General features: G+C 39.2%; 1 protein-coding gene across 1 annotated transcript in view; it reads right to left on the bottom strand.

The window, feature by feature from the left end:
- Window positions 1-16,680, bottom strand: part of prr16 (proline rich 16) — a 243,051-nt gene that overhangs the window by 127,578 nt on the left and 98,793 nt on the right. The window contains exon 2 of the mRNA XM_060844684.1: window positions 7,177-8,017. Within this exon, the coding sequence (XP_060700667.1) occupies window positions 7,298-8,017 (720 nt within the window). The 3' untranslated portion in view covers window positions 7,177-7,297. The remainder of the gene's footprint in view (window positions 1-7,176; window positions 8,018-16,680) is intronic.

Here is a 16,680-nt window from a genome sequence, read left to right as displayed (position 1 = left end):
TTAGAAGGGACATAGGGAGCAGCTTTTTAATGCAGTGAGTGGTGCTGTGTGGAATGAGCTACCAGAAGAAGTGGTGGAGACTTGTAAAATTATAACATGGGTGTATGAATAGGAAGGGTTTAGAGGGATATGGGCCAAGTGCTGGCAAATGGGGCTAGATTAGTTTAAGATATCTGGTTGGGATGGATGATTTGGACTGAAAGGTCTGTTTCTGTGCTACTCATCTCTATGACTCTATGATATTTGTTTTCTTGTCAATGTATATTTCTTTCACGGTTTCTGTAAGCTTTTAGTTCAATTCTCTCCTTCTGCACCCCATACATTGTAAACCATGTTTAGAATTTACAACCAATTTAATGAAGTTGAATGTGGATAATGTGCTTACGAAAAAAGCACTTTTTCTTCATTACTTTTGAGTCACATGATAATTGAAACATATTATGAATTTGTCATTTCATGAAGATTAACTGAATATCAGAGAACAATGGTCACGTGCAGAGACGTATTAGCAATTCAAAGATATTCCAACAACCAAACTTCACTTTTTTAATCCTGCAAATTAAGGACAATTTACCCATCCAGTCTATTGAAAGGATGAGTCTTCCTGCCTCAGGCGACTCTCTGTGTGAAGTTTGCACATTCTCCCCGTGTCTGCGTGGGTTTCCTCCAGGTGCTCCGGTTTCCTCCCACAGTCCAAAAATGTGCAGGTTAGGTGAATTGGCCACGCTAAATTGCCCGTAGTTTTAGATGAAGGGGTAAATGTAGGAGTATGGGTCTGGGTGGTATATGCTTCGACGGATCAGTGTGGACTCTAAAAAAAACCTCATTCACTTTGAAAATTACAATACTTATTGCTCAATGTAGGAATGCTTTAATGGTGATGAGTTGTGAAAACATCCCTCCAGTCAAAAATTCTGTCTGGAAAGATATTTTATAAAAAGCTTATTAGAGAGGAATGGAAGCAATAAACAGACAGAATGCCAAGTATTCCTACTAATAAGAACAAATTACAGTTAATGAACTCTGTCCATTCGTAGTATGGATAGCTTTCCTAAAACATTTGTGTCTAATGTCTTCTTAAGTGGAAATGTATTGTTGAGAAATAAACTTAAATGAGCAAAAATTTATTTTATCCCAAATACAGGTCACCTGTTTTCTGTTGGATGAACATTGAATTGGTTTATTAGACTACTTCAATTACATTATTGCCATCTCCCCTCTTTGTTGCCTCATAAACCAAAATCAAGCTAAGTTATGAAGAATGTTGTGAAGTGCTAATATTCAATAGTTTACCCATCCATCCCATGCAAATCTGATGTTGGGAACCTGACCCTTTTAAAGTAAATTGGAAAGGAATGTGGCATCTAGATACTGACTTCAGCTACCCATTTTGCACCAGTTTTTTAAACAAAAAAACAAGTAAATTAAAGGATGTGATTAAGTTTTTTTATGATAGATTGAAAGTAATAAATAATAAAGCAAGCTTTAATCAATCGTTTTAACTGTGCAAAATTATTATATTTAAAGAAATGTTTTCTTGCAAAAGATTTATAAAATTAAACATGATTCGCCCTTTGACTATTCCATTCTGGCTTTACTTAATTAATCTTCATTTGTCCTAGTGACTGTTTATTTTTTCCAAAAATAATTTCTAAATATTTCTCCACCACCATATTTAAACTGACTAGACTGTGGTTACTGAGCATGTCTTTACACATTTTTTTGAATGTGAGTGCAATTCTCCAGTTGTCTGACACCATCTTTGTATCTTGGAATATCAGAACATAGGAACAGGAGTAGGACATTCAGCTCCTCAAGCCTGTTTCACTATTCAATAAGATCATGCCTCATCTGTGGTCAAACTGCATATACTTGCCTTTGGCCCATATCCCTTAATATCTTTGTTTCCCAAAAGCTTACCTACTTCAGATTTAAAATCAGCATCTACGGCCACTTGTGGAAGAGAATTTCAAACATCTACCAGTTTGTGTGTAGAAGTGCTTCCTAGCATCTCTTCTGAATGGTCTGGCCCTAATTCTAAGATGAGTTGAAAAACTTTGACAGAGTGTCCACAATGTCTACATTTACTTTCTCAATATCCTTGGATGTATCTCATCTAGTCTGAATAACTTATAAACATCAAATATAACCAGCCTAATACCTCTTGCTTCTCATTTTCAATCTATCAAGTGTTTCAACTACCTCTTCTCTCAACATGACCAGGACAGATTTTTTTTTTTCCTTGATCAAGTATTCATTTAGTATCTCAGTTAAGATCACTGTTTCCATGCATCCATCCCATTTTAGGTCTATAATAAACTGCCAGTCTCTTTTCATTTTCTCTATTTGCTTTGCTGATTTAAAAATTTTTTAGAACCTTCTGTATTGAGCCTGACTATCAATTGTATTCTCCATGTAATATCTATCATATACATAGCTATTCTGTTTCATCTTACCTTCTTTAGTCATTCAGAAAGCTCTAGATTTGTTTCTATTATCTTATGGGAATGCACCAAACTATCAACTTTTCAGAGGCGTCAATTACTCAATTGTAGTTTTACAAAACAAACCTGCATGTATAACAAATCACTGAAATTCTCTGAAGAGGCTTCAGGACTAATGGATGAGAACTATTCAAGGGATGAGTCAGATTCACCATCGTAGTCAATGACTAAACGTTCAAGTACCACCAACAGATTGGGTTCATTTCCAGTTGTTACTTAAAAAAATTCCTCAGGTGAAGCTGGTAATATACTTTAGGATTTATGAAATATAGACCATAAAAATTAGTTCAAAATGAACTTACAACAAAAGCCACAATCTGATAATTAGAAATGCTCTTCCTGGGAAATAGTACTGGGTGGCAATTCACCAGGCTTTGACCTGTGTCACCTGCTGTTAGTACAATTTATGGATAATTTAGAGTAAAGGATCACAATGAGTCAAATGCATTCTAGCATTATAAATAAACATTGACTGTCACAATACCAGAAATTGCCAGAGAAACTCAGCAGGTCTGATCTGTTGAGAGGAAACAGAGTTAATGTTTTGTCCAGTAGCCCTTTTTGAGAACATGCACAGGCCTTAAAACCCAGAGCTCATGAGATCAAATCATCAACGGCATATTGTGGAATGTTATTTACTTGATTAGCAAATTAGTACTCAGTTCCAGAATGATAGCCATGGAAGTTGCCAATGGTCCCAAAAAATAGTGTTCACTTTGTTTTGCAAAAGAGTTTGCAAACTTTCCCCAATCTGGCCTACATAATTCCAGTCCCTTTTGTGTGATAATCTAAGATTCCCAATTCCCAATAATTTCCACACAGTTCAAAAACTATGGAGGAATTAAGCATGCAAATCCATCTGTAACAATTTAATCATCAAATTAATATGTGCCATGGGTGAGAAAACTCAAGTTCCATCACCAAGAACATTAATTAGTACATCGACTGACCAAACTGGCTATGTTTTGAAAGACATTGCAGGATTATTGGGTTGTGTGAGATGTTGATGAATTCAGTATAAGGAGGAATAGAAGGAACTAAGAGAACAGTTAGTGTCAACTGTTTGTATTGTTTTAGTTAGGTGTTTGTAAATATCTCAGAAGGAAGGGGAGGCAGATAGAGAGAAGAAATTCCATCCTGAGAGAATGTATTCCAGAGCCTAGGACCATACAGGTAAAGGTATAACCATCAATGAAAGAGTAAATAGAATTAGGATGAAGAAGAGACAAGAACTGAAGGAGAGAAGTGATCTCAGAGAATTATAAGGCTGAGGTGGATTAAAGAGATAGGGTGGGTAAGGTCATGAAGACATTAGGTAGCAAGTTTGAGAATTTTATATTGAGGATTTGACAGACCAGGAGTTGATATTGGGCAGAAAGTAGAGAATGACAGCAGAACAGAGTTAGTGCAAGTCAAATACAAGCAGAGTTTTGGATGGGTTCAAGTTTATAGAGAGTGACATATGGTAATATGTTCTGAAACCCCTGCTAAGGTCAAATAGGAAATATTGTGCATACTGGAGACCTAAATGGATGCTCTGAAGAAGAGTCATTCGAGACTGAAAATTTGACTTTTTCTTTGTCCACAAATGCTGCTGGACTTCCTGAGTCTTTCCAGTACTTGTTTTTAGTTGTGATCAGCCTAATTCAATTTCACACATTCAACTGAGGGAACAAGTTAATGGATAGAGAACAGAGTTTGTATCATGTGTCTGTGTTATTTGATATGCAGACTTTTCAAGTATACATTTCTTTGCAACATTTATACAGCAAAGTCTTGATAATTTTGCAATCATAAAATAATGATTTTAGTCTTTCCAATATTTTGTCAAAGGATATTTCTGCATATCTAGCAATAAATGATGGACAAGCAGAATGACAAAGTAGAACTAGCGAACAGGTCAAGAGAGGTGGTGGTAACATAGGTAAGGTAGAGCTGGGTGTCATCAGTGCACATGTGGAAGTTGACATCATGTATTCAGATAATATCATCTAGATAATCTTGTATATGATAAGTAAAAAGTGTTGAAGGATAAATTCTTGAGGGGAGTCAACAAGTAATGGTAGGAAGCAAGGAGAGAAGCAATTGCAGATAGTTCTGTGGTTATAATTGGATAGATAACAATTAAACCATAAGCGGAAGCTGGATAATGATGGAGAGACATTCGAGGAGGATAGTGTGGTCAAGCACATCAAAGATTGCTGACAGGTCAAGCAGAATGAAGAAGAATGGATAATTAACCATGGATATATAGTTACATAAGATATTGCTTTTGGCTTTTTTTTAAAACGTCATTTCAATTCCATGACATCAGATTCAGATGCAGGAGCTATGAGAAAGTTAGACACTGATATGGAAAGCATATGTTGATGGATATTGAACAGGCAGGACAAAGGGCTTTCAGCTTGAAAAGCATGTTTTTCATTTAGGAAAGGGGTGGTGTTGACAGATTTGTAGGGGAGGAGACTATATCTCAGAGGGAATGATGAACAATATTATTTAAAAGGGATCTAGGAAGGAAAGTGAGTGGTCAACATTTGGTGGGATTAGGTTCAAGTCAACAAGAGATGGGCTTTGTGAACAAGATGAGCTTAAGAATAAGCATGAGAGAAAGTAAAGGAGAAACTGAAGAAAGAATCATGTTCATGAATAAAGAAAGGGTGGAAGGACAGAAGGAGATTAGTTTGTTGGGTTAGAGAGTGGAAGAAAGCTGCAGAGGCAGCTGATCAGATGGTCTCAAACTTATAGTGACAACGGAAGTATACCAGACTCTTGCACTTGTTAGAATGAGTTTGGAAATGGCAGGGACAAAGTTTAAGGTGAAGACAAGAAAGAAGGGGGTGAAATTTATCTGAAATGGTGATCAATCTTGGCAGAGTAGAGCAAGGCCCATTAATGGTCTTTGTGGTTAAGACAGGTCAAGCAATAAATAGCACAGCTACCAAATTATTTGTTAAACAATGGTATATTTCGAAGTTAAAAAAACATAAAAAAAGCACTGTCAACAAAAAAAACATAGTTAAAAATGACATAATACCAGGTTATAGCCCAACAGGTTTATTTGGAAGCATTGCTTCTTCTTCAGGTGGTTGTGGAGCAGAACCTGATGAAGACACAGGACTCCAAAAGCTAGTGCTTCCAAGTAAACCTGTCGGACTATAACCTGGTGTCGTGTGATTTTTAACTTTGTACACCCCAGTCCAATACTGGCACCTCCAAATCATGACTACCATCAACAAAAACTATCAGCTAATGCTTCTGTGGGAGAACTTGTTCAAACCTTAATCTAGACTTGTACTTATTAAAGAGTCACACAGATTTCATATATTTGATATAATGGCATATAAAAATCATTTCAATTACTGTTAGTTTTTTTGATCATGATGCCTTTCCAGCAAACAACTTCCTTTAGTGGGGTGCAGTGATCCCAAACGTCAGTACAATTGAATCAAAATCTAAATCAAGCGACAGGCACAGAAAAACAAAGTACAGGTTTTTAATCTACCAAAAAGAAAACACGTTTCCAGTGAAAATCTGTAGAACAGCCAAAAGAGGTGGCAGGATGGCTCAGTGGTTAGCACTACTGCCTCACAGTGCCAGGGATCCAGGTTTGATTCCTGCCTTGGGCTGTCTGTGTAGAATTTGCACATTCTCCCAATGGCTGCATAGGTTTCCTCCGGATGCACTGGTTTCCTCCCACAACCCAAAGATGTTCGGGTTAGTTGAATTGGCCATGCTAAATTGTCCATAGTGTTAGGTGCAGTAGTCTGGGGTAGAGGAATGGGTCTGGGTGGGTTACTCTTTGGAGGGTCGGTGTGGACTTGTTGGGCCGAAGGGCCTGTTTCCATATTGTAGGGAATCTAATCAAACAGTATGAATCGTGAAAGATGGAATACTTTGGTGCTCAAAGATGAACATGCCCACGTCAAAACCCAATTTGTTCTCTTTCTATGATTCTCTCATGGAAAATAGCTCCAAAATACTATTTAAAGCCTGTTTTTAATAACACTATATAAATCATGTAAACTAACAAAAAAATTCTGTTCCTTATGAAATTATTACGCTGTAAGAATAGGTCCATCAGTTTAGGTTCATTGAATCTCAAGCAGTCCATCATCTTACTGTTGCAATATTGTACTTTTAGTAAGTGCAATGTATTTTGGCAGAACATGGTGGTTAATAGTTATGTTTTCATATTTTTAAATTATATGGGTGCAAGTGACAAAAAAGTGTAGCTTAGGGTTTTCAAACTTAACACACAGCTATTGAAAGAGTTAGTGACTTAGAAAGAAGAGTGAATTCTTCCTTGGTTTTCATACGTCATATTCTGTAATGTTTCAATATTACCATAGAATCAGGAGTAAAACCAGCACAATGATTGTTTGACTTAATTACCCCTACAGATCAATTGGCATTGTTGGTAAAGAATGCTAACTAATGGAATCTTAACGAATGGAAAATAAATACAGTAATCAAAAAGGAGACATATTTATCGTGGTGGCACTTTTAATGATCTGTAAGGTTCATCAGAGAGTTATACTATTCCTCAGCACACTATATTTCATATTTGTTAAACAACCAATGTTATTCACCTCATAGAATACACAATCCAACTGCCACACTACTGACACAATCAATGGACAAATTTGAAAGAGGAAATGGCTGCACTTACCGTGATTTCTTCTGTGTCACATCACTGGAGAACACTGGGTATAATGCATTTTGGCTCTTTATTGCTTGAGTAGAAAGTGCCCAATTCCTTAGGATACAAAATAGTTTATAACATCCTTACATCAAACTGTGGTGGTTGTTGACTTCCTCAGGATAGTTTTTTGAGGCTTTGGAGCAGTCTGTGGAGGTGTGATTTTGCCTTTTATGATTGGGAAATTATGACTAAAGTTACTGCCTGATCCTCCATTTTCAAGGGGAGCACACTGGTGAGGTGGTTTTCCTTTTGCATTACTCAATTCACCATGCAAATGTATATCCCTATTTCTCATGTCATATTGAACATCACAATCCGGACAGTAGCCATGGTACTGAACCTCCTCATTAAATCGAACTCTTTCCCGTGTAACCTGTGGATATTTATCCTTATCAGCTCTGGGCAGCAGTGATTGTTTACGTATTTTTTCTGGATTGTTACCAGAGAGACAACACACATCTCCATTTGGCACTTTATCTGTCTTACATAAGAATGCACCATTGCGAAGCAAGGCCCCATTGGTCTTCAAAGGGTTGGCACAATAAGATTGTCTGTGGGGCTCTTCACATCGGACAGGGGTTAATCGTGGAGGTGGAGGTGGAGGGTTGGCCTTCTTTAGCACTGTTAGGATAGCTGATGAAGTCACCGTTGTCTTGCAAATTGATCTAACTGAGTGCACTTTGACCTTATCAAGACTGGAGGCAGTTGTACTACTTGAGGTGCTATTTATAGTGTCCGTCTTGGAGCTGTCAGTCATTTCCTCTTCCAGCTGTAGGTCACAGGTAAGATGGTCTATTTGGTCAACTACCTGCACAGGATAGGAAAAAAAACAGTGAGGATCTAATAAACATTATAGCTTGGCAACTCATGGACAGAAGGAATCATTCATCAAGTTATCTCAATACATATACATAATCCTGGATCTGTTTCCTCATATAACTGTGAAAACAATTGTAACCATTTAAAAAAAATAAACTGCTGGTTAAAACAGTATTCTGCTTTCCAAATCCTGTGCTGTATCTTCACGTGAAATACAATTATTTCTTGGTATCTTGTTTTGTATAGCAGAATGCAACTTAAATATAAAACACATTGACTGAGATTTTGTGATCGTAATTACTGCAAAACTGTTATCGTTTGTCATCATTACTTCTCTCAAACCGACAATAACAACTAGGTTCTGCAATATCAGCAGTTATTTGCCAGAGGTTGCAGTCAGTGGTCAGACACCTCCTCACAGGATGAAATGTTGGAAGACCCTTTAAGCTGGAAATCATTGGACTGATGAAAATTCTTCTTTGTAGACTTACTTGCATTGTAAAAATCTTGACAAAGTTGCATGTAACAAATTTGAATGAGATGTGACATGGGATGGAATCTAATGCACCTCACATTGGACCCATTGATTGGCTTGTGAGCGCATGGAAACTCTGCTGTGGTCATTGGTCTCCAACAACCGCAGCCACTTACCTTGGTATTATTGAAGCCAGTGGAGAGATTACTCCCTTATTCACACTGACTTCGTTTTCACTGGAGCAAATGTTGCCTTGATATAAAAGGAAATTCATTTCAGTTCAAACACATCTAACCAGAATTCATAAAGACTTTGAATATCAGTTGGCCAACAATGCCGTTGAACAGCTGGCTGAGAGCTACAGTATGAAAATGTATCATAGTTTAATCAATACAGAGCTGCAAAGCTCAAATGAAAAAATCTTATATACTTTCTCAGAGCACCGTTATAGTTACATAGGAAAATAAAGGGTAAGACTATTCATCTCTTTAGTCTATCAACCAATTGATTAGGTCATAGCTTGAAGTGATTACAGTCGATCTTTCTTTCCATCAAGGAATAGCCTGTCAAAATCGAGTCATCATCCTTGAACACAAGTGGTGACAGCAACACCATGAATTGATGCATTTCGATTCAGATTATTGCATTTAACTTCAGATGGCCTCAAGCAATAGAAACTGACATTTTTAGTTCGCTATTTTAGATACAGAGCAGGTGTTAAGAAAACATGGCAAGGACAAATTCTACCAACTCAGCATCCTGAGACAGGTATAAATACATTTGCTGATGTTTAGAGAGAGACAGCTGCATTGTTCCACCTCCTAGCGACTAATAGAAGGCAGTTTGTACTCAACATTTCATCAGCTTTGGTTTGGCATACCCTGGCTTTGACAGAGTCCTCTGTTTGCATATTTGAACCACTCTTTCTGTAGATGGAACTGGTAGAACAACACTGTTCCATCATTGTTGTTCTCGGGCACTGTGAGATTAAATATGAAATTATGAACATCTGTATATGCTAGAACTTGCATAAAGCATGAAAACAGTAATCAATAAATTTGGATATCTAATGGAAATGATCTTATGCCTAGCATATCCTCAGAGATTAGTCAAGATATTTATACGTTTCTCAGATAGACCATAATGTGACTGCGTAACAGGACATTAGTCTATTTATTGACTACTATTGACATGTAGAGATTAACTCCATTGATGAACTAAGTTACTAAACAGCTTCGGTGCCAGTAGTTATAGGAAAGTAAGCCCTCTGTTATTTTTTTCTGGGAAGAAATGAATTGTGCAGAATGACGGGAAGAGATCAGTTCCTTATACAATGATGAACATTTAATCTAACTAATTTGGCATGGTTCTCTAGACGCCACTCCAGAACGAGCCTTTGGAAACAAAAATGAAGGCAATCGTGACCTGTGGGGACTGATTGGTACAGATAAAAATATTGATTTGATGGGACAAATCTTTGAGCAGCAATTGGAATACCTTCTACATTGTCTCCATGGGGATAGTGCTCAGGGTTTTATGAAGGTGTAAGCTGAATGTAGCTTTCCTAAGTATTCATACTCAGACTGCGTTGAGTGAATATACACTGGTGTCAGCTGGTTGGACAACAGGTTTGCAATGCAGTGTAATGACAACAGCACGGATTCAATTCATGCAACAGACGAGGTCTCGTTTTCAACCTCTCCCCTTGCCTGAAATGTGGTGACCCTCAGGTTAAATGACCATCAATCTTCTCTCCTTATGGTCTGGTAGAACTACGGCAACTTTACCATTACATTTAGAAAACAAAGGTCATCTGAAAGGCCCACTCTTAATATTTTTCATCTTTGCATTATCTTCCTGGTTGTAAGAAATGAATAGAGGAAATCTGTCATTGCAATCCTTTCACAGTCTGAAGTTATACAGACCGATTAAACAACGAGAAAATATCCTGAAATACGCTACAAAGCATTGTATATCTTGATATGCAGTCAGAGATAACTGTCAATAATTTGCAGAAAACAAAGTGCCCTTCTCAATGTAATATTCACATTTGGGGAATAACTCAGTGTTGCTCCCACTGACACTTCAAATAGTGAGGATTTGAATTAGTGTTGGGAATTGGGGCAATTGGCCACTTGACCCACTTAAACAAAGTTCAGCAATACCTTATTGCAATTCTGAACACGAGCAAAGGAAACAAAAGAGATACTTTCAAAGTGAGATACTTAGTATTAAACACGTCAATGTGTTTGACTAATTATGTATATTGGAGGCTTCAATACTGCACTTGTCAAAATGAGAAAAGTAACCCAGGTTTAAGAAGAGCTTACTTAATTTGGGTGAGAACAGCCCACTCTGGTTCCTGGTTTCATTTCCATCCTAAAGAGCAACCTGACTCCTAAGTATAGAAACCTTGATGCCTCTCTGTCTCTTCTGCTTCTCAGTTGTTGCTCCAATGCTCTTAACCCCTTCATCTCAAAAACCTACAAAATTCCCCAATCCCCACATCATCCAAAATGCTGGCCAGATCCCTTCACCCCCCACCAACTGTAATAACTTATTATATTTCCCAGTTGCTGGGGTCAATTATCAATTGCTTCCAACTGCAATCTTACCACACGCTTTCTCTATAAAATAAAAGCAATGTTTCTTCCTATGGTTTGAATGAATATATGTAAATGTTCAAGAAAGATTCACAGAGAATAAAAGAAATTAGATAACAGGTTTGAAGCTACAACCTTTGAGAATGATAAGGGATTATCACCAGATCTTATACTGCAGCCCAGATTTTTTTCTTTATTCATTCATGTGGGGAGGGCATTTGCCAGCCAGGCAACATTTATTGCCCATCCCTAATCACCCAGAGGGCAGTTAAAAGTCAATCACTTTGCTGTGCGTTTGGAGTCACATATTGGCCAGACCAACAGTTTCTTTCCCTAAAGGATCTTAGTGAACCAATGGTTTTTTTTTCCCCCTGACAATTGACTCATGGTCATCACTAGACTCTTAATTCCAGTTATTTATTGAATTCAAATTCCACCATCTGCTGTGGCAGGATTTGAACCCAGGTCCCCAGAACAATTTCTGGGATCTCTGGGTTAACAGCTGAAAATGTGTTGCTAGAAAAGCGCAGCAGATCAGGCAGCATCCAAGGAGCAGGAGAATCGACATTTCGGGCATGAGCCCTTCTTCAGAATTCCTGAAGAAGGGCTCATGCCTGAAACGTCGATTCTCCTGCTCCTTGATGCTGCCTGACCAGCTGCACTTTTCCAGCAACACATTTTCAGCTCAGATCTCCAGCATCTGTAGTCCTCACTTTCTCTGGGTTAACAGTCCAGTGATAATGCCACTTGCCCAGTTTGTCCCATTAAGATGGAGACGAAGTTTTATAATGGAATAAAACACATTAATGGCCTAAAATTCTGATCAAGATGCAAAATCTTAATTCTGTCCCTGAACATAGTTACATTTTGATGGCTTCAACTGTGGCAATTTCTCTCCAGGAGCCTCCTGTAATAAAACAATGGAGTACTGCCCAGGAACCCTCACAGGCAGCAAAGGAAGAGGATCATTGTTGAAACCATGTCCTCTTTTGCAGAAGTACAATGTGTTCTGCGATTTAAAAATTCAGCAGCATAGCCTGCCAAGTTACCAGTTCCTGAGAAAAGGTAAATACACAAGCCCCGTGGAGCAGGAGGATAGTACAAAATGCAGAGGAAGGGGATTATTCTACAAAATGCGGAGGAATAGAATTGTGGGAGATATGGCAGTTTGGATCACTAATTGGCTTGCTGAAAGAAGATCACTAATTGGCTTGCTGATGAGAAATGTTCATCTTGGAGTCCAGTTACCAGCAGTGTACCGCAAGAGTCGGTGTTGGGTCCACTGTTGTTCGTCATTTTTATAAACGACCTGGATGAAGGCATAGAAAGGTGGGTTAGTAAATTTGCAGGCGGCACTAAGGAGTTGTGGATAGTGACGAAGGATATAGTAGGTTACAGAGAGACATAGATAAGCTGCAGAGCTGGGCTGAGAGGTGGCAAATGGAGTTTAATGCAGACAAGAGTGATTCACTTTGGTCAGAGTAACCGGAATGCAAAGTACTGGGCTAATGGTAAGATTCTTGGTAGTGTAGATGAGCAGAAAGATCTCAGTGTCCAGGTACACAGATCCTTGAAAGTTGCCACCCAGGTTGACAGGGTTGTTAAGAAGGCATACAGTGTTTTAGCTTTTATTAACAGAGGGATCAAGTTCTGGAACCATGAGGTTATGCTGCAGCTGTACAAAACTCTAGTGTGGCCGTACTTGGAGTATTGTGTACAGTTCTGGACACCGTATTATAAGAAGGATGTGGAAGCTTTGGAAAAGGTGTAAAGGAGATTTACTAGGATGTTGCCGGGTATGGAGGGAAGGTCTTACGAGGAAAGGCTGAGGGACTTGAGGTTGTTTTCTTTAGAGAGAAGAAGGTTGAGAGGTGACTTAATAGAGACATATAAGATAATCAGAGGGTTAGATAGGATGGGCAGGGAGAGTCCTTTTCCAAGAATGGTGACGACGAGCACGAGGGGGCATAGCTTTAAATTGAGGGGTGATAGATATAGGGCAGATGTCAGAGGTAGTTACTTTACTCAGACAGTAGTAAGGGTATGGAATGCTTTGCCTGCAATGGTAGTAGATTCGCCAACTTTAAGTACATTTAAGTCGTCATTTGACAAGCATATGGACGTACATGGAACAGTGTAGGTCAGATGGGCTTCAGGTTGATATGACAGGTCGGCGCAGCATCGAGGGCCGAAGGGCCTTACTGCGCTGTAATGTTCTATGTTCTATGATAGTAGTGTGCATGGTGAGTGAGGTACCAGATGTGTGAGCAAGGTGAGGTGCCCAATGAGTGAGTGGGCATCAGGTCAGCAGCTGGGAGTGGTGGTGAAGGCAAAAACTAAGTTTGATCCTAGGGATGGAAGAGTTGTTTTGAATCTTGTCCTGCAGCTCAGAGAAGGGTGTACAGATTTAGGTCCATGTAGGTGGATGGGGTGTTGGTTTAGGTCCCACTAATGGGGATTCAGGTTGGATAGGATTCAGATAGGCCTAGGAGGGTTATCAGGTACGGGGTAGAGAGTTACTAGGTCAGAAGGTGAGGTTGTCAAGGCTGGGTAGATCAGGGGTTGAGGTTTGTGGTTGGGAGTGAGAGAGGTGTGAGTCCTGAATCAGATTTAGAGTAGGCTTTCCATCCCCTAAATTTTCACAGAACACTATTTCGATTAACCCTCTGAGGGCATAATCTCAGAGTAGGGAGTCACACATTCAAGACAGAAGTGAGAAGAATTCCTTCTCTCAGAGGATAGTGAATCTGTGTACACTGCAGAGGGCTGTTGAGGCTATTAAATCTACTGAAGGCTGAGATGGACATATTTTTAATCAGTAATGGAATCAAGGGTATGACGTAAGGCAGGAAAATGGAGTTCAGAATGATCAGACCAGCCACCATCTTACTGAATGGTAGAGCAGACTCAATGGGCCAAATGGTCTCTTTTGTTCCTGCATCTTATGGTCATCCTGTGACCTTATGTGAGTCAAACCCTTCAAAGTCTCCAACATTAATGTTTATGTTTCGAGGAATCCAGAAGCAAAGAAAATTCCCAATGAAAATTGTATTTCCCGACAATTCCCTCAGAGACAAATGCATTGGTTATTCTGCATGGTCCTGACATGTAACTCAAGTCTGATTTGGAGATAGCGGTGTTGGACTGGGGTGTACAAAGTTAAAAATCACACAACACCAGGTTATAGTCCAACAGATTTAATTGGGAGCACTAGCTTTCGGAGCACTGCTCCTTCATCTGAACCACCTGATAAAAGAGCAGCACTTGGAAAGCTAGTGCTTCCAATTAAACCTGTTGGACTATAACCTGGTGTTGTGTGATTTTTAACTTTGAACTCTAGTCTGTACTGCCTCAACAATGTCTGTCCATCAGATTATCTACACTATTCTTTGCCAAGAATGAGTGGAGAACAGGAAGGGAAAATAGCCAGTTTCTCATTCAGAGAGAAAATAAACTGTGATGTAAGGACAGTAGAGAGTGGGAAAGAGGATTTCCTGAAAGATATTTGAGATAATTTTAGCAAGAGATCAGAGGAATCAATTGTTGGAAGTAGAAGATGACAGCAGTTGGTGATTCTTTGAATAAATTTGGGTTTAGCAGTTCCCAATATGGATTTACAACTGTTAAGAGTATATCTAGAGGTAGGAAGTCTTATTCAGTGTGATAAAGATGCCAAATGGAATAAGTAAAATTTATACAAGTGAATGCAGAATTGCAAAAGTAGTTGAGCCAAAATGCATACATGATCTGGCAAGGGAAATGCAAGGGTTGAATTTTCCACTAAAAAGTGTTTTATACTTTGTTGGAACAAATGAAAATTATTTGGATCCACTCTCTACAATCTGTGCACAGAATTCAATTTTTAAATGATTTATTACATTCAAAATTATAGATTTTATCGATGTAAAAAATGTTAACCATATTGGTGTTTTTTTTTCTACATCTTGGTACGCTCTTGTGTCCATTTACAGGAACTCTAATAATCTCACATTCAAGGTAAAAACAACCATACTTAGTGTACAACACATCTTCCTCCACAACATTTGAAAATCATGTTCTCATCAAGCATCCACAGATAACGCCGGTGGGCAATCAGGCAATCAGAAACGAAAAGATTTTCTTTCTGCAGAGAAACTAAGACTATTTGTAACACCCTTTCAGCCACTAAATGTCAAACCTAAGATCAATGACACAAAATGCAGTACCTTTGCTAAATGATTCTGTGGTACTGACACAGAACCTTAAATATTCCTTAAAATGTAAATGGCGAACGAAGTCATATTTCTGAGAGAGACATTTCCTGACAGATTGAGTTGTCATGTTACAAACAAATCACTACAGATTTGTCCATGAAATATTCAGGAATCATGTCAAATTAAAGGCTGGTTTGTGTTGTGTCACATAAATAATCCGATGGTGCTGTTAGATCCGAATAGTCAGGATTTTACAGGGTCTCAAGAAGCATGTTGAGAGCTGGAGAGGTATGTGAACAATCAGTGTGATGCTGGAATGTCAGTTCACCTGCTTGACACCTTCCTGGCACAGCTGGCATTACACCAGCAAAAAGCAAAAGTGGTAGACAGGCTCTCCTGCAAAGGGGTAATTGAGACCCTTGCGTGGCCAACGAAGGCCCTCTTCCTGTCATGGTGGCATTTTACTTCTGGCAGGTGGGTCTCTTACCAGGTAAAGAGACTATCAAGTCTACATTGGAGGCACCTCTGTTGGCTCTGGGCAAGCAGCCTCCTGACTGTGGACCTTGTGGCCTTTGAAAACACCTACCACAATGCTCCAGCAACTCGGCCAACCTGGCAGCTGATTCCACTTCTTGTCATTCCACTACCATGTATATCACTCTTTTCTTGGTCAGATGTTAGTCTGATTGATTAGATTAGATTATCTATAGTGTGGAAACAGGCCCTTCAGCCCAACAGGTCCACACCTATCCTCCGAAGGGTAACCCACCCGGACCCATTCCCCTACCCTAAACTTACCCCTGACTAATGCACCTAACACTAAAGGACAATTTAGCATGGCCAATTCACCTGACCTGCATATCTTTGACCATGGGAGGAAACTAGAGCACCCGGAGGAAACCCTTGCAGACAAAAGAGAGAATGCGCAAACTCCACACAGATAGTCACCCGAGGCAGGAATCCAGCCCAGGTCCGTGGCGCTGTGAGGCATCAGTGCTAACCACTGAGCCACCATGCCAACCCCTTGGCTGACAAATCTTCGAGGAAGGAATCTCATCCCTTGAACAAACAGGAACATTGCACCAGATGGACTTCAAATTCAATCAGAACTTTCAAAAATGACCAAGGAGGTGCTGCTGCTGACTTGTTGCACCAATCAGATCCCATCCAATGATATTTTCAATATGGAGTGTGCCCTTGTGCTGCGTGCTTATGCAATAATATCCATGGGCATTGTTGTCCAGTTGATTTGGAGTTACTCTGTAAAGCTTGCATTGGTTTGCAACAAAACTTATTATCCAAAAGTATTGTCAAACACTTCAACAAAACAACTAGTTAACACATGACACTTGCGCGTTGCCACTCAAATGATAAAGGCCTG

Source organism: Hemiscyllium ocellatum, chromosome 2, assembly GCF_020745735.1.
Source record: "Hemiscyllium ocellatum isolate sHemOce1 chromosome 2, sHemOce1.pat.X.cur, whole genome shotgun sequence".
Lineage (NCBI taxonomy): Eukaryota > Metazoa > Chordata > Chondrichthyes > Orectolobiformes > Hemiscylliidae > Hemiscyllium > Hemiscyllium ocellatum.
This window is presented reverse-complemented; position numbering and strand designations above follow the sequence as displayed.